The 22,070-nt window shown below is 42.8% G+C and overlaps 1 protein-coding gene across 3 annotated transcripts in view; it reads right to left on the bottom strand.

The window, feature by feature from the left end:
* Positions 1 to 18,592, bottom strand: part of ADGRB3 (adhesion G protein-coupled receptor B3) — a 461,064-nt gene extending 442,472 nt beyond the window's left edge. For 2 of the 3 annotated variants that reach the window (XM_075087046.1, XM_075087047.1), the window contains exons 1-2: positions 17,799 to 18,592; positions 14,288 to 15,056 (exon numbers count right to left, since the gene is read on the bottom strand). In XM_075087046.1, coding sequence (XP_074943147.1) covers positions 14,288 to 15,041 — 754 coding nt within the window. In that variant the 5' untranslated portion in view covers positions 15,042 to 15,056; positions 17,799 to 18,592. The remainder of the gene's footprint in view (positions 1 to 14,287; positions 15,057 to 17,798) is intronic. The other variant, XM_075087045.1, reaches the window with a different exon arrangement.
* Positions 18,593 to 22,070: the final 3,478 nt, after the last annotated feature.

Below are 22,070 nucleotides of genomic sequence, written 5' to 3'. Positions count from 1 at the left end.
AAGTGGTGCAGATGGGCTGGAATTAGCTCCTCAGATGCCTGTGTGGGAACACATCTGTTCCCAGTGGGCCTTAATAAAGGCTTCCAGGACTGCACATTGTACCTCCCTCTTCAAGCCTGGTCGGGGATGTAGGTGACCACATAAGTCTGCTGTGCATCTAACCTGCTCATGACCAGATGATCTCTATGTGCTTTTGGGCAATACTATATATCTGAGTACTGAGCTGAACCCAAAGATTTCTTGCTCACTTTTATTCAAAAATACTAGCTATGGACAAAGATGGAATATGCCTTTCACATATAAACATGTTACTTAAAGTAAGCATCTCTTAAGGAGGAGGATATATAGGTTCATGGTCATCCTTAGCCTGAGGAAACTTAAGCCCATATTTTCACTTTCCTAGGATACTGCCCTCACTAGTAGGCAAAGGGCTCACGTTTAAGTGTCAGTACGTTCTGATACTCCTGTGAAACTACAGCACTGCAAGAAATAAGAAAGCAAGATTTGCGGCGTCACTAGAAGCAACTCAGAGGAAACCCCACTCTGTACTGGTGGTTAAAGTGCTGCTGACTGAGGGAAGACTAGGCTCTGGGCAATGTACACATTAATTTCACATCCTAGCTTAACCCACTGCAATTTGGTTGCCTGCCTACACTCTACCATCACAGCAGTAATGGGACTTGCAGAAACGAATGGGGCGTGGGCTGAAAGGTGTATCCCATCTTTTGTGACTGAGACCTTTTCGTGCATAAAACCAATGGAGAAAAACAGTGGAAGCTGATGGCATAGGGCAATGGTAGAAAAGAAACAGATTTGAAGAGAATTCATAACAGAAGAATCCTGTGTAAAGTAGAGCATAAAGCTGGGAATACTGGATTCTTCACAGGCCTTCAACTTCAACTGGTTGCGTGACCAGAGTGATGAGGAAACCAAACCAGGGAATTAAATACAGGGATTCTATTTCTTTGTCCAAGCCTGTATATTTTGTGGGCTAGCTGAAATAAAGACTGTTTTTTCTTTTGTTTTGGGGTTTTTTTTCATTTGCAATTCCTACAAAGCTTCTGTGTTTGTTTACTTCACCTATTTTATGCCCCAGAAGGGATAAACTGTAAGCTTAGAGTACTAATAAGACTGGAGTTCTGTGAAAGTGCAAGCTTCTGGGAAATCTGAGGGTTTAGCTGAAAGACTAATGTAAAGAGCTAACAACCTAGAGACAAGACAAAGCGCAGGGAGACCAAGGGAAAAAAAGAGCAAAAAGCAAAAAGCAAGCTTAGAGCCAATATAATTTCAAGGGAAGCTTAAGTATGTATAAACCTGGTGTTATGAGCTGCAAACCAAGAAGCCTGCTCAGTATTTAGCTGTGAGCTCCATCAGGGCAATGTGACAATTTCTAACACAGAGCTACAAGTTACAAATACCAAACATGTTGAAATGGACTTTGTGGCCTGAGGGTCTGTCTTATGAGAGGAACAGTGTGTGATCATCCTTCAAGTTAGCCTGCACATAACATATTCTCTGATCAACACAGCACTTTGTGTCTTCGCCAGCACATCACTACTACCATGAGCAATGTGTGGCTGCCAAAGGAACAAAGGAGAATACCGGGGATCTTTTTGCCTGCATGCCAAAAGGACCCCTGTCCTGAAATGGCAGGATTCCCAACTATATCACAGTACCAGACATCGTTCCGGTGTCATATCGCAATAGTGTCTTTCAGTAGATGGGATTTAGCACCTCCGGTATTTTTTTCCTCAAGAAATTTCCAGTGTACCCTATGCCTAGCCTCAATTGTTTAATTTACTTATGCATTTTGAATTAATCCATATAACAGACACAAGTACTTTCTGATTTTTCATCTTTTCAGATGGAATCTGAATTTGGAATCTAATTTTCTCCCTGTGTAAAGGTCCACGTAGACTTCTCTTCAGAACACCACAGTGATTCTCCTTAATTTGCCAAAAAAGATCACCTTTAATTAACAGTATTCACCCCTAAAATGCACAAAGACTGTAAGTAATCAAGAAACATAAGCTCAAAACTTGTAATGATAACTGAGCTGTGAGGAAAGACTGAATGGACAAGACTTGTAAGTCCTTGGTTGGTATCAGACATGTAACAAAAAATCCACGTTAATACGGCTACGCAATTCACAACGTTCTGTGCTGCTAGCAAAATAACTTGTATTTTTTGAGATCTTTCTTAGCCAGAAAAATAGCAACCATATCATTGAAAAGATCCACATTGATTTTAATGCAAACTGATTCTCTAAGATCTTTCATACCCAACTATTCAAAATGAAATATTGTGGTTGAAGCATATGTGTGATAGAAAACAGACCTTAGAAATATGAAAAATCCTTTAACACTCTCCCACAGCATTATTTTAAGATAATCAGTTAGGATTTCAAAAAATGGCAGTTACCAATCTAATAATTGCTGGACAGTGTTTCGGTAGATTACCAAAATATCCTATGTGCTTGCTTTAGCAGTTCTCACCTTATTCCATCTAGGTAAATTATAAATTCTGTTGTTAAGATGATTTTTTTGTCATCTTTTTTGGTAACTTTTACTCACATTCTTTGGGGCCACATATTCTTCCACAGCTCATAATATAATAAATATTATCTTCTAGTACTTCATAATTTAATGCCTTCTCCTTCTTAGGAAGAAATTCCCTGACAATGGCTGTCATCTTGAATGACTGTCAACTTCATGTTCAAACACATAGCATATATTCAAAATGTTTGATGAATGGAAAAATTTAGAGATAAATATAAACCCAATTTTACATAAAAACAAGATTTTAGAATCATCTATTCCTACAGTAGTTGTGTCAGTCATAGCCAAACATCAGTAAACTGCTCCTAAAGTGATTCCTGCTTTTGCCCAGATGTGTCTAGTGTGATACCATTTGTCAAATGTAAATCAATAAGGTGACACTACTTTTTTCTTCGTCTAAAGAAAAAAAAAGATGCAGGCTTTAGAATGCTGAAATTTTGTAACAAATTCTATGGCAGCTCCTGGACACATTCAACAGAAAGGAGAAATAAAAGTACAACGATGAAAACCAGTGACATTCTTGCTGACTAATTATAAATGGTTTTTAGTGCAGCCCTGTAACCCAATAAATACAGCACCACTGCTGCTATTAAAAAGCCTCGGGACACGTCAAGTATTGTCTGAACTTGTCTTGTTCTTCCCAGAGCTTTGTTTAGCTTGTTTAATGACCAGCCAGCTATTGCCTGATCTGTTTAACCTCTGCTTATCTTTGTAGAACCATATTCTTTATAGAGATGGTAGCAACAAAGTTATTCTTATTACCCCAGCATAATGCAATGCAGAAGAGCACAGTCGTGGCAATGAGAGAATGGTTTGAGAGCAGACGCGTCCAAGCAGGGGACACTGGATGCAGTGCAGGGGAGCATGGGTCTGGCAGGGTCAGTGAGGGGCAGAGGATGGCACTGGGGAACCCAGAGACAATGAAGAATACACTGATGACCAGTTAAAGCAGTGCAGACCTGGGAATGGGACAAAAACTTTGTTTTTTAGGTTCTAATAACTAGAACAAAGAATATTTATCTAACTTATGTAAGGCAGTCCATATATAGTAAATGTGTTATTAATCTATTATTAACATTTATTAATATTTATTTTTTGATAGTAATTTATTACTAATTCTTAATTTGGTTTCTATATTTAGATAAATTATTGTTAATAATAATGCTTTCCTGTTCTAATATTGATTAGATATATTTAAGGTACCCACATTTTCAATTGAGGGTATTTACTGGCAAACCTGCTTTTAATTAAATCCCATTTACATGAATAATCCTGTTCATTCAATGAGATTAATTTTGTGCAAGTGAACACAGAAGCAGGAATTTAGTCATGTCTGAAAAATATTTTGATGCTATATCCTGGCACGCTTGGTTTCCCCTTCATGTCTTATTTATGATAGAAAATTTTTATTGTGAAGTTACTGTATGTGTTATGTTATCAGACTAAAATCTATTTTTTGCAACACTTCAGATTTCACATGGACAAAAATCCATTATCCAAAACCTTAAAAGCATGGAACAGGAGATAAATGTAGGAGTCCTTCATTTCCTTCATACATTTCATCTGCAAAACAGCCAATAAAATCACACTTTCACTACAAGCACCAGAAAACACCTGAAGACAACATGAATTTGATTTTCATCAGAGCTATGGGGGAACAAAATCTTTCAGGTTTAGCAGTGATGGCATAAACTATCTATTTTAAGTACCTGCATGACACTGATTACTGAGCAAACTATAAGCTTTTATGTATTTATCCTCATAATATCACCAGAAGGCAAGGCAGTCCTATTAGAACAATACTGCGGCAACAGGAAGTGATGCACAGAAGCTGTATTTACAAAGAAATCGAATAAATGTACAGGCCTCATCATCACTTCCAAGACATATACCCAAAATATGGACCTCCAAAATGGGCACCTCCAAAATGTTCATCCCAGGGTAGCCCACAATTTCTGGTGTCTAAGTGCCCTAAGCAACACACACAAGGTGGGCACAGGGGTCTGGGCACTGCCTTAGCTGCAAGAAGCAGCAAACTCCTGAGTCACTTGCACCTATTTGCCAGTAGGGCTGAATCCAAAAGGTGATCTTGGACCACACCTTCTTGACCAAGCTTTGCACAAGCCACAGACAGAGATGGCACCCTCCTTTTATAATGGCATCCTCCTTTTATAATATTCTGTGTATATACTGCCAACCCAGACCTGAATGCCCTGTAAAGAACTGCATCACCTGGAGCAATTCGAACTCGGTGGTTCTGCTTCTCAGAAGGTTCTGTCTGGTCAAGGAATAGGAATATTCTTGATTTTTCCCAAGTTTGAAGCTGCCCCGATTTTTGTGGATAACTAAAAAATTCAGTGGACTAAAGAGAACAAACATATAATAATTTTTACATTCATCTATGAGACAGGAAAACATTGGTTTTAGGCCTGACTCCAGTTATTTTAAGTATATTACATTCCCCCAGGACAGTAACTATCAAACCTTTCTTCTGATAGTAATTCTGCTTCAAGAGGTGAAACTCATATCTATTGCATTTATGAACGGAAATAATAGCATCAGCTGAACTCCTATGGCCCTATACATAACTCCCACAACTTTATCAGGCGTTGGGACTTGGCACCCTCCTCCCTTCCAAGGAGAGTGAACCTTCATGATACTCTCTTTAATATTAGTAACTTCCTAGACATTTGGTGCAGACGGGATCAGCTGGACTACGCTCTGTACTCACATTACACCTGCAGTGCTGAACATTTTCCTTCTCTCCTCTGTCAGTATGAAGCACATCTATCAACCTACAAACCTACCAGTATGGAGCATCTGTATGGGTGCCAATCACCGCAGATAGCAGCCAATGCCACAGAACAAACAAAACACTTCCAAGGATAAAAACATAACTCGTTATTGTTCAAGCTGAAGAGCCCAGCTCTGCAGACAACTAAAATATTATATGTATACAGTACAGAAGGGACTGCAAAGAATATATTCATAGGATAGAGAAGCAAACGCTGTATAAGAAAAAGAGAACCATTTAGGATTCTAAGAAATCTTCAGACTTAAGATTTTCCAAAACGAGTTTAGGAAAAAGTGTTCTTGGATGAAGCATGTACAATATAACCAATAAATAGCATGAAATCAATTCCCTGATTTTCTAATTCATAATTTAAGCCCTTTCTAGCTACACTACAAGAATGAGCTCCAAGGGCTTCTCAGGCTTATCCCTGAGCACTCTGTGCACTTTCACAGCAATCTGCACCACTCTTTAATGGTCAGCAGGAAGCCTTGGATAAACATGTATCTTGGACACTATTTGGAAGGATCCACCAGTAATACCATAACCAAACCTGGTATAGCTGCCTACAAACATAGTACAATGTAACTGGCTGCTAACACATCCAAAGGAGCTGGCAAGGGAAACATGTATTGAGCACTGTTTGATAGAATTTCTTTTTTTTGTTGCCTAAGCAAATCTAAATCTGGCTAAACCAGCACCACTCTTCCTCTCCAGGCCTTTCTTGTGCCACTTTTTGGTACTCACAGCAGCTTAGCTGGGCCATCATAGCACACTCACCCACTACCAAGTTCAACCAACTGAAAAAAAACCCAAGGTGAATAGTTTTCTGTTGGCTGTTGTACTGACATAGCTCAGCAAAGGGAAAGGGGTGAAGCCAAAGCCACCTCAGCAGCAATGGGGTCTCAGACTCTCACAAGCAACTTGCGGTAACATACCTCAGTTGATGACACTGGTTAACAAATTCCCACTTAATGTAAGGTATTTCCAGTGCCAGTTAAAAGTGGAAAGATTGGAAGTCCTGTTAATCATTTTCCACAGCTAAGAGTCAGAGAACTGCTCTTTTGATCCTTCACCCTCCCATCATCCTTCAGCGAAGCTGTTTAATAGCTATGGCTGAAAGTTACAAACCATGCTATAACAAACACTGTCTCTCCAAAACTGGTGAATGAGCTAGCAGAAGAACAACAGGCACCAAAGTCAGCTCCAAAAGTGTTCTACATCTCCTGAAGAACAAAAGAGAACAAATTGGTGAAAATTGCCCAAAACGGGATAACACAATGTTCTCCCCACAGTCACAATTTTCTATCAAGCTACCAAAAAATGATGGTATTCAAAATTTATATTTTTGTTGTGGTTTTGCCATTTCAAGGAAATAGAAAGTTAGAACTGAATAACTGAAATATGCTCGCTTCCAAATTTCAGTTGCACACATTTTCAGCCCCATCAAATGCTAACTTGAGTATGTCATATGCCTTGTTTCTCTTTCAGATAATGAAGAACAAAAATGAGAAACTAAAGTAAAGCACTTAAAGAGGTAGGCTAAGCAGCTAAAAGAGAAAGAAACATAGCAAGCAGTTACAAAACTGCTTTTTTTTAAGCGCATCTGCTTAATTCTACCAAACATCAAAGATGGTTTCAAAAGTAGAACTACAGAGAAAAAAAAATCTTAACTAATACAAATTATGAAATAATTTGATTTTGGTAAAAGGAGCATGTGCTATCACCGTTTCACATCTCTTTTGTGGGCTCTAATCTAATCTTTATTTAGACCAAATTATATTGATAGCATGGGGAATTTGCCGTGAGTAAGGACAATAATTTGGCCTTTGCAGAGTCAAGTAACAACATCGGTCTCACACACTGTTGTTATAGATTGTTTTTATTAATTCTGATGGTGGCTAGTCCATCTGAAAAATGTGTCAGTAATTTGACAAAAAAATGTATTTATAACTTCTCTAAGCGATTAACAAAACTGAGAATGACTTTGAAAAATTTGACTGCCTTCCACTTGAGATTTAACTAGCATCAGAAAAGGCTCAAACTCTGAAATATTCATAAATAAGTGATGCATAATTTGTACATTTGTACTTTATATCATGTACAACTTTCTCTGTCCTAAAGAGCATTTTATATTTCTTGTTAACAGTGAATGCAAATAATGCTCAATGGAATTCTGCAGTGACCTTTGTTTTATTACAATTACTGCATATTTATAAATGAACAGCTAAACTTCAATTTGAGAACTACAACAACTTTGAGTTGGAATCCTTTGATAAAACACAACTGAATAAACTTCATAAAATTAATTCCCTAAGAAGAGAAAAAGAAAGTCTCCTCTGAAAATTCCTCTGTGTATACCAACACACAAAGCAGATTTTTTCCATGCTTTTGCAAACAGAAAACTAAAGAAAACAGCAATATGGACAGATTTGAGCAGAAGAGGATAAATTGCTTTAAAAAGAGCACAGGGTAACATACTAAATGTAATTTATTATATTATCACTGTATTGTATAAACATATAAAATATAAATACATAGGTTTAAAAAACTGCATAACAATAAGAAATGCGGTATCTGCATTATAATATAATTCCATGTAATGTCACTGAGGTCTAATAACTGATATCCCACTATGTAAACAGAATCACCATTAACTTCTGTTAATGGCTGTTCTACACGTGGACGCTCCCACATTTGTCAAAAGCGCAAGCAAACCAGAAGACAAGGTCTAAAATACAGTAAACATGTTGTATACTCGGCCCACCCAGACAAAGTGTAATCGAAGTATCTGAAGACAAAAGGCACACCTTACTGGTATCAGAAAGGCAGACAAAGAAGGCATGACTGGTCTGAAATCTGTGATGGTACAGGACTTAGTGCTATTGAGTACTTGTTCACTGCAGCCAGTAGCAAAAGAGTCAGAACGCTGTTCCTAATTTGGATATACTTTGACTTCAGTCTGAAGACTTAATTTCTTTATATACCTTCCCCATTCTTTATCACTAGTTCCTATTTATGTTCCGCGCTCGTTGGAGTGGAGGTGTCCAGCACCGTTTGTCCCCAGATGAGAGCAGGTCTCCACAATGCCTGATGTGCAATAATGCACATAAATAGAGGTTTAATTCAAGCAAAAATGGCAGTCTGGGGAACCAAAATCCTGGTTTTGGTTTTAACACAACTCCCAACACACTATATCATTGGAGCCACGAATGTTTCACGCAAGCAATGAGCTCATGAAAAACTGGTATTCAGATCCTATACAGTACATTTGTGATCTCACTAAAAGAAGGGCAAACACCTGACTGCAGTAGGCTGACCTTTCCCACAAAATAAGTAATATGCCATCTTGCTAGTGTGAGAAGTGCTGAACAAAAAACCAGTAGCATCTGTGATACCAAAGAAATTACTGCTCAAATATGCATATATATATAACCAAGTATATTTACTAACAAAGCATTTAAATAACTAGAAGCAAAACCATTTACATAGGCTTTTCCTACCATAGAGGAAATTGTCTGGGTATTTTCCTTTTTGAGGTATCAGAAAATTCACTTATGGATTGATTGAAATCACAAAAAATTCAGTACAAATATGTGTGGTGCTAATCACTCCTGCACACAAAGATCTAAACTTCACATCAAAACAAGAAGTTTCACAGTTTACTGAAGAAAATCAGGTGAAAATAATCAATACGGCACAAACTTAAGTACAATCATTAGTGATAATAGCATATAATCATTGAAAACAAAGGTGGGGCCTATTGATTAAAAGAGATTTCAATCATTAATGTTTTTTCTATAGTGTATTGCTTCAAAAAACAAATCTGAAATCAAACTTACATGGCTCTGATAAAGCATCCTATTATGAGTGGTCCAGAGCGACCCAAATATGTACTAAGAGTATAAATTATTAGGGTGATTGTTTTCTTTTAGCAAAGTAAGTCAAGAAGGGCATTATATGAAGCACACTGGAATCCACAGAGGATTTTGAAACATTTCCTTCAACTGGGAACCAGACCTATAAAAAAACAAAATGTCTCTAACTGATTTCATGAAAGTTTCTATGGTGGTTTTGGCCGTGAACATTTCAGAAGGAAAAATATTCATGTAAAAAAATTCTTTAAAGCGAGATTATTTTTCTTTACATTGTAGATTTTCATTGAGATCTAAATGCTCATAACAGTGTGATAACAAACTGCTCATAACATCCATGGTAACAGGTTATTTTAGTATATCAGATTTAAGGTTTTAAACAATATAAGTCATAATGAAAAATACCTTTCACACAAAATTAAAAAGCCTGTTCGTCCATTAGTGCTCACCTTCCTTTGTCCCCTTGAACTCACAGATTAAAGAACCACTGCAAGCGGCAGGATATAAAAACTATTAAGCATCTTCCAAGTATGTTACTGTACTCATTCGATATTCTGGACAACAGTTTTATTTATTTTGGATTTCCTAATATTTCATTAGTCTCAAATAGTTGTTGCACATTAAATATTAAATATGCCTGTAGAAGTGTATGGGTTGTTAGACTCCATTTTGTAATTTTTGGTCTTCCTAGACAAATCCTGCACTGATTTAACAGTTTAAAACCTCTGATGGAGTCATGTTATGACATATTATTACTGCCTATGACTTTCTGACTAGGGATGTCCATCCAGCCTATTCAGCCAGCTAGTGACATCTGGGTATGTGATGAATACTATAAATTCATCTTGAATGTGTGCAACAGGAGGTGGACATTCATGGAATGATATAAATAAATGCATACATGCCATGACAGCTTCACAAATCTATCTGCATCCTACATCTTACTGTTATTCAACAATGCATCATCAATGATTGTTTTAAAGAGACATCTATTATAGTAAATCCTCTGTTAAAACATCCCTGTTGTTTTCAGGTCTGAAATCAGGGGAAAAAAAAAACAGTTGCTGAATACTGAGATGCTGGTACACAGTGAGCTCTTAGAATTTGTGATAAAGTAGACCAATCCTACATTTCTAGCATATTAAAAAATCCCTACTGAAATTATTTTAGACTGGCTGAACAAGATATACAAGATTAAGCCTGGAACTCCAAATGCCAAGATTTAATTAATGTGAATATCCCCTCTCCTGTTGGATGAACGTAAGAGGACGAAATAATTATTGTCATTGTTTTATGAGATCCCCTGTCAGATATGGCAGTAAAACACAAGGGAAAACTCTTACTTTCTAAGTACGGCTTTGTAATGGTCACAATAAGAAAAGACATTTCTGCATTCTTATTGCCATCATTCATAAATACGTTTGGATTGACTACATGCAAAGGCCTTCCAAGTCAACTAAAGCTGGAACTGAGCCCTGTCTTATTGACAGAAACTTCATGAGACACTTCAGTCACAGCACTGAAGATCAAGGGGACAAATTCCCCTGAGCCCTTAAATTCAGGACCCTGCCAGAGTGTTCGCTGAGATCTATTCGCTAGTGCTTTGGTTCAGGCTAAGCACCTCAGATGTAAGGCTACGAAAAAAGATCAAGATACAATGAAACTGGGTCTTACTGAAAATGTGGCAATTTTCAATATTGCTTTAATCAGTGACACCAAGGAAGATCTGCCCACGGAAGAGATGCTGATTAAACCACATATTCCCGAACCATTTTATTAAAAAAAAAATAGCTACGGCTTCCTTTTTTTGCCCTAGTTCCTTTTATTGTTCAGTGCTTCAGCACTTCTAGAAACACAATCATCCATTGTATACTTGTCATATCCTTTGTAAAATGCAACGCTTTTTTAAAAAGGGAAAATACTGACTTTCATCCATTTTCCTAAGCCATTTATCATATTTAAATTGTAAAAATCTTCAGAAGTTCAAAAAAGAAACAGTAGACTTTAATCTAAATGCTCTCTATTTATATTTTGGTGACTGGAATGTGACTGGAAATAGTTTTGGGAAAAGATTTTACACTTCATACAGTCAAGCTTGATGAAAGCAAATCTGAAGGATGGGAGGGTATGCATAATACTGCAGAAAGCTGTCAAGTCTTTGCAGTTCCTTTCCGAAAGTCATTGCTAGGCAATGTCAGCACCAAACCTCAAAGTAATACATGAATTCATAAGCCACAATCTGACCAAGTCCGGAGCACTTTTACAGTGTTAGGCAAAGTCCATTCTCCTTAAAACAACTTACACTAGCAAAACTGTACCTTCAGCTGCCACTAGGAACTCTAAGAACAAGAACCCATTCTCTTAGTTATTGGTTAACCTTATTTTTGCTACCTGTGTTGACCTAACTCGAACCAGATTGCCTGTGAAACAAAATTTGCATTTCTTGCCTACATGTTTGCTGACACAAGTGATGAATTGCATTATGTCTGTGGCAGGAGTATTCTACATTTTGATTCCTCAATAAAGCCTTCAACCGAACCGCAGACCGGCTTTATACATACAAATACACAGACTAATATGCTTGATAAATGTGACTATATCTACAGAAAACACTCAACACACCTCTCTTGCAGATTTTTAGCCTTCTGAGGAGAGGGGGAAAATGCTTTAAACACTGAGTGGAAGAGAAAGAGCATACTACTACTGAGAAGTGCTGTGAGGCTTATTTTGCTAACTCGTTATAACTTTTAATAACAATCTGATGGACAACTTCCAAGTGCATTAAAGGAATTAAATAAAACATTGAAATAGTTGTGTTACTGTTAAAATTCTCATCAATACCAAAAAAACCCGTACTAAGTACAGTGAAAAACAAGGGAAGGAAACCTTCCACCTACTGAACAAAATTTCCACCCGCTCTGACAATGCCATTTCTCAAGCTAATATCCAGGAAAACCCGCAAGTAGGGGCAAGAATTAAAATATGTCTGAAATGAGAAGCAAAACATGTTGGGAACGTGTTTAAAAATTTAAGGGGGGTAGGGAAGAGGCGGTTGCCCTAAGCTGCTTCTGTCCTTTCCACTAAGCACATGTCAGAAACAGGTGCTTTAACTGGGAGACACGCATCCCCCTGGAATCCAGCCTATTTTTTCCAGCCACCGGGGGCCTGTGCACCCCTCTGTGCTTGCACCTCTTCTCCCCCCGCCCCAGCAAGGAGGTGGTACCTCGGGGTGGAAACCGGGGCCGGGGAGGGGGCGACGCGCCTTCCTCCCACCGTGGGAGGGAGTCCCTCCCGCGGGGCCCCGCCGGGCTCGCTCGGGGCTGCAAACGCGGGGCAGCCGCCACGCCGCGGCCGCCTCCCCCCGCGCCTCGGGGCTCTGCGGCGCTCCTGCTTTCGAGCGGGTTCCGCCGTGACCCGGTGCCCCGGCCCGTGACCCACACGGCGCGGGGGGAAGGGGGCAAGCAGCGCCTCCCCACCGAACTGAGAGGCCGCGCTGCGGGGCGGGGCGGGGCGGGGCGACCCCCGCGCAGAGCCCCCAGCGGCGGGGTGAACCCCCGGGGCGCCGGACTCGTCCTCCCAAGGCACTCATTAGCTCTAAAGGATGTTAAATACCATCCCTGCCGCCGCACAGGCTTCTCTGGGAGTTTGGTGGTTTCTTGTTTGGGTTTTGGTTTTTTTTTTTCACAGCTTCCCCGTCGTTTACGATCGCTCTGTTTCCTGGGCTCCGAGCTGTTGGGTGCTGACCTGCAGGACACCAAAAGTGTCCCTCATCCCTCCCCTCCCCCCCGGCCCTGCCCGCAGCCGCTGGCACCGCGGCAGCTGGAGCAAGTTCAGCTTTTCTTCTCCCACAGCACTGGGGCTTGGCTGCCCTTAAAGAAAATCCTCTCCTAACAACGTGTCAATGTTACATTCCTCCACAAAGCAACTTCTATTAGGGGGGCTGGGAGCTTGGCGCTGCCTCGCCACAGACTGGGAGCTTTGTGGCTATGCAGAAAACAAGGAGAGGGGGAACATTTCCTGCATTAAAATGCAATACCCTGGGCTCGATGATTTATCTCTTGCCGCAGGGGCACATCCCCTCCTTCCCCCATTCCTGCATGGCTGCTCCGAGGGTCCCCCTCGCCCACAGGTCGCGGCCAGAGCCCCTCATCTAGGCTCAGCCTACGCTTTCTCTGCCTCTCAATCCCACAAAGTCCTTCCCAAAATCATCCCCCCCCCCAGGAACTCCCCAAAATGTCAGGAGGCCAAAACAGGAGGTATGAAGCAGAAGGGCTAGGCAGAGGGCTGCCACTCTAATTGCTGGAACCCTGTTTTCCCACCCTTCCACAGCACCCCCTTTTTCTAGCAGGGACATGAAGCAGCTGCTGGGACTGACACATCAACCCCCGCCTCACTGATATTGCTGTGAGATTCAGAGCCTTCGTCTCCTGGAGCCGAGGCTGCCTGGAGAAGGGGTGCAGCAGCAGCTCCATGGCCCCTTCTAGGGGCTCCCAGCAGGTCAAAACCGTACGTGCCTCACGTCTTTAGGCATCGTAGGCAGAGGGCTCACCCTGAAGAACTGCATTTGCTTTTGGTTTGTTTTTAGGTTGCTGAGGTCTGGCCCAGTTGAGACCGGGTGTCCTGACCATGGTAAATCTGGTCTTTTAGTCAGGTTGCCCGCATGCCTTTGGAAACGTTTTCCTTGCAAAGTCAAGGGATTGCACCAAGAAGGCCAAGATTTTGTAGTCGGGTGATTGCAGCAAAGGGGTGGTGAGGGGGAGAGCGACTCCTGGCTTGCCACCTGTGGGCATTACTGTAAGTGGGGGCTGAAAACAGATGGATCCTACTTACAAGGAGTTTCAGCAGCGCTCAGCAGAACTGTATGCTGAAGGTAAGGCCAGTTTAGATAACATAATGCAGCCCTCCCTGCCCTGGGGGAGTGTGCATCTTCTCCATCCCTTCTGCCTCGTCTAGAGGCGAGCTGCAGCGGAGAGCACGTCAAATGGATGTGTGTATCAAGGAGTGCCGGCAGCAGGACCTACACACCGGTGTGGGATTCAACCCCCCCTCCAAGAAGCACCTACCTTCTTTTGGTGGCCGTTTGGCTTCTCTGGTGAGGTTGCAGACCTGGGTGGTTTGCAGCTCCTGGGTCAGGCAGCCCTCCGTCTGCTCGTTGAGGGGCAGCACCACGTTATTGAGCAACACCAGGGACTGGTCGTCTATTCCCCATTCTCCCAAATGCTGAGGGCAGGTGCATTTTGTATACATGATCCCACAGGGCTCGGTTCTCCCGTTCTCAGATTTCAAGCAGCTCTCCAACCAAGTGCATAACACATGGCACGCAAACTGGCTTGGGCTCACCTTGTTCAACACCAAAAACTCAAAGAAGGATTTTTGGTCGTCTTCTTTTTTGTGTAATCCTGGGAAATCGATAGGATAGACACGGCGTATCTGAATAAAATTCTTATCATACTGCAGAAATACAAAAGCATTCTTGGAATCGCAGAGCTGCATTATAGAATGGTTATTTTTTAAAAGATCCTTTATTTTTTCATGGGAAAAATGATCAAACTGATAAGCCAAGAGGGAAAAGTTGGAGCAGCTGAAGTCCTTTTTGGAAAATTTCAGGTAAATACTATATTTGGTTGGATCTGGATTTTCCAGCGTCCAAGTGCAGTTTGTGAAGTTTTTAGGAAACATTTCACTTACAGAATACGATCCATAAATGACCCCCTTCACCAACGTGGAACACCAGAAGTCTTGGGCAGCATTAAATCCAAACATAACCAGCAGATAGGTGGAAAATATATAAATCAGCAAATTACGAACAGCCTTCATCCTATGTCATTTGGCCTGCAGGAGATGAAATGAAATAAAAATGCAAGTAGAATTCTTCACGCATTGAAAACCAAACTCCTTCCAATATTCGAGCCAGCTGTTTTCAAGCTTGCAGTTAGAGCCCCTTTCAGAAAGAAGGGCAGGTAATTTTTATTTTATAACGCAAGGGACGGGTTTGCTGCTGTGTGCACAGCGCCATCACGTGGCCATCGCAACAGCCAAGTCTTCTACAAGTCGAATTAAAAAACAACATCTATTAGATTATTAATAGGAATGTCCTCTCCTGTCTAGGATGTAGTCATCATGGTGTGGACTAGGACTGCTCAACTTAGGTAAAAACCTAGACGCCTTACCCGATAGACCAAGAAACGGGCAATTTATTTATTAATTTCTTCAAAAAGTAAATAAGTAGTCTGCTATAGTAATATACATGCATACACAATATGCACATGCAGAATTTCACCGAAATAGAACAAGAAAGCCGGTAGCATCTGTTGTTATATATTATTTTTCTATCAAGTCTGAGAAGTAACTGTGAAGAATTATAGCCATAATTTAAAAACGCTGAAGTTATTATTTGTTACAGATGGAACATGATCTCCCGTATGCCCACATGCCTTCGCAGTGGCCACCTGGTATACAGAGGTCTCTATAAAAAGCAAACCCAGGTAGGAAATACTGAGAATACTGTATTAACACAATTTTGAGACTATGGGAGGAAGAAACAGAGACAGGCAGACGAAACCAGCGCTGGTCTGACACTACCACTAAATGCCAGCTTTTTAAGATAATAATTTCAATCTGCTACAACCTCTTAGGATATATAAAACGGATCACTATATTTAGTATCTACAACCAGTATCTCTGTATAGCTGCCAGTGCTACAGCAGGATCTCTGCACCTACTGGACTACACTTGCCCTCTTATTACAAATATCTTGTACTATCTGATCAGCTGTGTTTTGCAGAAATGCACTTGAACGACGAAAGATGTACTACATTCTCTCTGCTAGTACCCCCAGATAAAGCTGTTTTACTGCACCTGTCAACCGTTATAGCCTCCACATCCTCTCATCTCTTAACAGTGGCCTAGGTTAATAACGCGAACCTTCTTTATATTTACCTCTGTAATGTTATCCAAAAAATTCAAACTGAACGTTTTCAGCATGAACCTTTCAGAAGTTGCTTATCTCTTACAAATGAGTAGCTTTTCACCTTCTGCTGTCAAAAGCAAGCAGAGAGAAGTGATGCCAAGCTAATTTCAAAACTCTCTAGATTGCAGTCTCTTCCACTGTTGCTCTGTAAGCAGAGGCAGACATACACACAGAGGCACTGTTACTGAGTTTTGATGTGTGTCTGTGCCTAGCTTTTCATCTCCTCACCAAACAGCAAGGCATCTTCTGTCTCCCATTGCGTAACACACAGCAAATCACCGGATTAAGCTCCCTTGAAGAGATTTTTGTATCTCCTAGATTATAATTCAAACTCTGAATCTTGAAATGGGCAAAGCAGCACCAACTCTAACCCTCTTTATAGTGGAGGTTTAAAAAAAAAAAAAAAGCAGAGCTGCTGCCGGGTTTATCCACATGGTCAGATTTTCTCCATTCTGAGAGTCTATCTCAATAAATAACATGATCCTCCTTCTCCAAATAGGGCCAGTACAGCATTTAAGGTTTTAAAAAAGAGAAACTTATCAGGAATTCTGGAAACAATTTCCCCTTTGCTGAAGCACTTTGCAGGCAATGCAGTTCTGCGCAGTGTTATTCAGGATGGTGTAGGCGTTGAAAGCCAATGTGACAATAAGTGTCTAAATTAGGAATTCCACCCATGAAAAAGGATTAATTTTATAATCTTGAAAGCAAAAAGGGGACTTATTTGCTTTTCTGTTTGAAAAGGAAAAAAGCCTCCGACTTTTCCCATCCTATGTAATATTTGCACTAGAAAATAAAGACGTCTGCAGTGCTTGCCTGTTTTCTATGAAGAAATGTAATCAAATAGCCCTCATTTTAGTTGTGCGTTTGTTCATGCAAGGCTACTGAAACACAGCATTGTCTTAATCTCTCTTTCTCCCTGTGTGCATTACACACACACACACACGAAATGAGTGTGCTGGCAGCATTTCGTTTAGTTTGCACTATTGCTAAATACAAGAGTGAATCTGTCCGCTGAAAGGATTAGGCACTACTCAGATTAAGAAGATCTTTCTTTTGCATGGAAGAGGGAGTTAAAGAACGGCCACAGAGGCTTAAGGTTGCCCATTTGGGAAGGGGGAGAACCCTTTTCTGCTGAAAAGCAAACGGGCGTTTAGTTTGGATATTCCCCAAACTGATTTTCTAGGTGACACTGTAGTTTAGCCGAACATAGACGGCGCCATCACTCCACTTATTTTTTCCCCCAACAGAAGACCCACTGACTTCTCTTATTTTAACTTCCTATTAACCTAGCAAACCTAGCATATCTCCCCCCCCCCCCCCCCCAATTACCCCAATCGTGCACAAACCTCAGGTTTTCTCCGTCTCGCTGGAAATTACTCTCAGGGAAGCAGACCTGTCGCAAAACGGACTTCTCTAACTTTTAAACTGCAGCGCTGAAGTAAATGCGGAGATCATTTTGTATGTGCTGTCTCTTTCTCTATCCTTCAGCAACAGCCTGTCCCCCTCCTCCGCCGCCTCCTCCCCGGAATCCCAAGCTAAAAGCTCTCCAGTCGTAATCCCTGGAAATGGGAAACGGGAAATGGAAATGCCCCGGGCACCCTTACCTTCCACTCCGAAAGCTGTCAGGCTATTTCTCTAAAACACTAGCACCAGAGGCACACGTCCCAACAACAGTGATGGAGAGATTCCCCTTCTGTCGGAAGCACCGTTTCCCATTTTCCCCGGCTCAGGTTCAAAACCAAGGTTAAAAAAAGCAGCAGAAGATAAAAAACGCAGCGAGAAAACCCCCGCACGCCACACACACACCCCACCGAGGAAAAAAAAGCAGCTTTGGCTCCGGATCCACCAATTCCAACCACATGAAGGGAAAGAAAAGGGAAAAAAAAAAAAAACAACACCAAAAAAACACCACCTCAAACCAGCGAGACTGCAGGGGGGAAAAAATGGAAGTGGCTGAGCAAGCGAAGGTTTTTTTTGTTTGTTTGGTCTTTTTTTTTTTTTTTTTTACTTGAAACAAAGTCTCAGCACAGCAGCCCGATGAGCGGCGATGCCAGGCAGGCGACGGTCTGAGAGGAGGACTAAGGCGCTAGTGCAGATTTGTTGGTGGGTTTTGTTGTTGTTGTTGTTGTTATTACTAATAGACTTATTCCTCTTTCCTCCCTCCTCCTCCTCCCCCCTCAGGCACTAATGGCCGGACAGCGGCGGGGGGGTCCTTGGCTGCCGATGTCGGGAAGCAAAGCGGTGTGAACGCCGGGCGCGCAGGGAGTACGGAGGGAGCGAGAGCGCGTCTCCGCCGCTGCGTGTGCGTGTGTGTGTGCGTGTGTGTGTGCGTGTGCCTGTGTGTCTGAGAGCCAGCCACCCAGCCTCCGTGGGTGCCGGTGTGTGTGTGCGCGCGTGTGCGCGCCCCGTGCGCGTCCCCCCCTGCGCGCCCCTCCGCCGGGCGCAGGGCGGGGGGGGGGGGGGTTGGGGGGAGGGGGGTGGCTGCGCGCCCCTCTCTCCCTGGGCGGCGTGCGCGCCCCTGCGCCGAGCCCGCCGCGCGTGTGCGCGGGTGAGTGTGCGTGTGCGTGTGCCTGCGTGCCAGGCGCTCCTCCCGGCTCCGGCAGCGGGGCCCGCCGTGCCTTTCCCACGTCACGGCCGCTCGGCACCGAGCACGTCCCAGAAACGTTGTTTTCGGCGTCCGGGAGGTTTTTTCTGGCCTCGGCTCACGGCGCTGGGGCCGGCTGCGCCCCGGCGTGAGGGGAGCTCGGCCGCGGGGAGCCAGGGGAGCGGGGGAGACGCGGGCGGCGGGGCGGGAGGCGGGAGGCGGGGTGGGGGGTGGGGGGGGAAGCCCGCACTTGATCTCCTTCCTCTTGTTCTTTCTTCTAAAGCATAACCCCCCGCCCTGTGGCAGCCCCAAGAGCTGTCAGTTCGGCACCGCGATGCAGATCAGCTGATAACAGGGCTCCGAGGATAAACCCTTTCAAACTGCCGCCTGCCTTTGACTGGAAACAATAGCAGTTTTCTCGGCGAGGCTGTAATTAACGCCGTATGTGTTCCCTGCCAGAGATAAGGCTGTGTCCGGATCGTGGCTGCATTCATTCCCCCGGCTGCCGCCGTCCCGCCGCTCTGCACGGCAAGTGCCGCCGGGCCCACCCCGGGAAGGGATGGGGAGCTGTGGGTGCGGTGGGGTGCCTGGTGTGGGGTGCCCGCAGCGGGGTGCCCTATGCGGGGTGCCCGGGGGCTGGAGACATGCTGCGCCCACCCCGGGGGGCTCCCGCTTCCCGCCCTCGGCGCCGCGTTGGGAGCGGAGTTTGCGGGGCGACAGGGGCTGAAGCGGCACCGTTAGCGGCGGGTGGGGCCCGAAAGACGGGGGGGTTTCGCGGAAGGAGCCTTGCCACAAGGAAGGCAGCCCTTCTCCCCCCCTCCCCCCCCCCCCCGCGTTTTTTGTTTGGCTGTTTTGTTGTGGATTTGTTGTTTGTTTGTTGTTGTTGTTTCAATTTATTTATTTTGGTACAGCAAGGTAGGGTTGGATACGCATTCACCCCCCTTCCCCCGGCTGTGTCTCTCCTGCTCTCCGAGGCGGGTTAGGTTGTCCTCTGGCCTTTCCCGCTGGCGTGGGAGATCGGGGCAGTCTACGCGACAGCAGATATCCGGCGTGAAAATTAGGAGATGACATTTTAATAAATACTGCTGTCAGTCACCAGCTCGCAGCCTGGCTGCTGTGCGCTCCCACGACTGCCATTCAGCACGGAGAACAAAGCCTCGCCGAGGCTGTGTGGTCCGGCTCTCTGTTACAGCCCCTCTGCGTTTTCAAAGTTCACGTGAAACATGACTGCGTGGTTCTGAACGCGCCCTCCCACCCGCCCCGATGAAACGCAAGTTTAAACTTCTGGACAACGCCAAACCAATCAGTCCTTAAAGCAAACAGTTTTCTCCCCTACAACCCCGCCACAGCCCCGGAAAGGTCTGAATTCCTGTAATACAGGGCTTTTTATGATTACAATTACACGCTGCACAAACTCTGATCAGAGGTGCTCGTGGTCACAAACCACTTCTGACCAAAGTAAATGAAAGCGCGGTTATAGCTTTTTGCTCTATTTTCCATAGGTACAAGCTGTAAACCACAACCCTGCTAGCTTTTACGAACATAAATACTTTATTGTGTAATGCATGTGTGACGACTCTATTGTTGTCAAAATAAAACAAAAAATCTCCACCCAAACCAAAGAAAATGTGAGAGACGTGCACGATCTACCCCCAGCAAATACAATGCAATGAAAACTGAACCGTTGCTAGCTTAGAGATAATCATATTCTCTCACATTTGGTGACACTCCACATTATCTGTGGGTGATCACCATGTTTCCTGAAATACTTCAGGGGAAGTTTGGTTCATTGACAGGTTGATACGAGCAGAACAAATCCAAGGTGCACATAGAATGCAGCATCTAAATACCTTTTTCACCCCCTTTATACTAAACGAAAAATTTGAGGGTAAATCACAGAAAAAAAACATCCTGAATGAATTCTTTCACCTGCTTCCTATGGCTTTGGCAAGTTGTAGCTTCTTTAATTGTGAGTGGAAATGGAAAGCAATAAATGCACAGTGTATGGTACACCATTGCCTTTAGCCACCTCCTAGGTATCCCAATCTGGTGATTAACTTCCACTTTTAAATTTTGTGAAGACATGGCAATGCTGGAGAGGAATCTGGGAGGGAAGATTCTTTGGCCTCCTGTCTACAAACTGGAGGAAAGTATGGAAGTTGCACAAGTAGTATTTAGGTTAACTATGGGAGCTGAAGAACAGAGCACTCTGCAGATTTCTTTTCAAGATTTGTTGTAATCAGACTTGAACAATGCAGGTTTTAATTACTGGAACCAACTCTAAAATAAACTATGCCATTTGTAAGTACACAAATATTAATGATCCGCTTGTAGGTGCCTTTCTACTAGAACTGAGGCCAGCTTCAGAAATAATTTGTTTGCCAGGTGTCATGCAGCTGCATTTGAGATAACAAAAGCCTGGAATATTGATAGTCTAGAAGTGAGAATCAGGATATGTTTAAGTCTACAAAATATAAATAAATAGAAATGTAACAATGTTTAAATTGTGATCATTTGTGTTTGGAATGGTGCTATTTTGCATGTACTCTTAGCGCTGAACTACAGTCTGACGGGCAGATGTAAAGTGAACCTATACACATAATTCAGAAACGCTGAGTAGATCCATCTTGTTTGAGTACCTCTGTTAAAACCGAGGAATAAGGTATTAATACAGTCCCACACTGTTTCACGGGAGGACTGGCAGAACTGCATGGCACATGTGCCATCTGTACTACAAAGAAAGTATCAAGGCAGTGAAAGAAGTGTTACGTCGCTCGGTAGTAGTGTGGTAGGGGTAGGCACAACACAGAGAATGCTAAATTTATAGTACTGCTTTCTAGTCTCGATGCAATTGTTTCAGCAAGGTTGGGCTTGATCCAAACTACGAAAGAGGGAGGACAGTAATATTTTTAAGTAATTTCTGCATTAGTGAGAAAAATGAGGCTTACCCAATTTAATATGTTGGATGGAATAAATTAAAGGGTTTGCGTATTTGCTTCCCCCCCTTCCAATCTATATAGCACTTTGAGATCTTTGGTATTTTGGACACAACAGCTAGATGATTTCAATCCAGGTTTTAGTGAACACAGCACAAAATTCAACACAACTGTAATTGGAATTATAATTCATTGACATTTTTGGTGCTAATTTTAAAATGGAGGCCACAGTTTAAAGCAAGTGGCCTTTGGCGATTGGACTGTTCTCTCACTCAATCACCTGTCACCCTTAGGGGGACTCTTTTCAGGTCAAGGTTACTGCTGCAGCCTTCAGTGTCACTCCTTTGAGCAAATAG

The sequence above is a fragment of the Phalacrocorax aristotelis genome, chromosome 3, assembly GCF_949628215.1.
Source record: "Phalacrocorax aristotelis chromosome 3, bGulAri2.1, whole genome shotgun sequence".
NCBI classification, from domain to species: Eukaryota; Metazoa; Chordata; class Aves; order Suliformes; family Phalacrocoracidae; genus Phalacrocorax; species Phalacrocorax aristotelis.
This window is presented reverse-complemented; position numbering and strand designations above follow the sequence as displayed.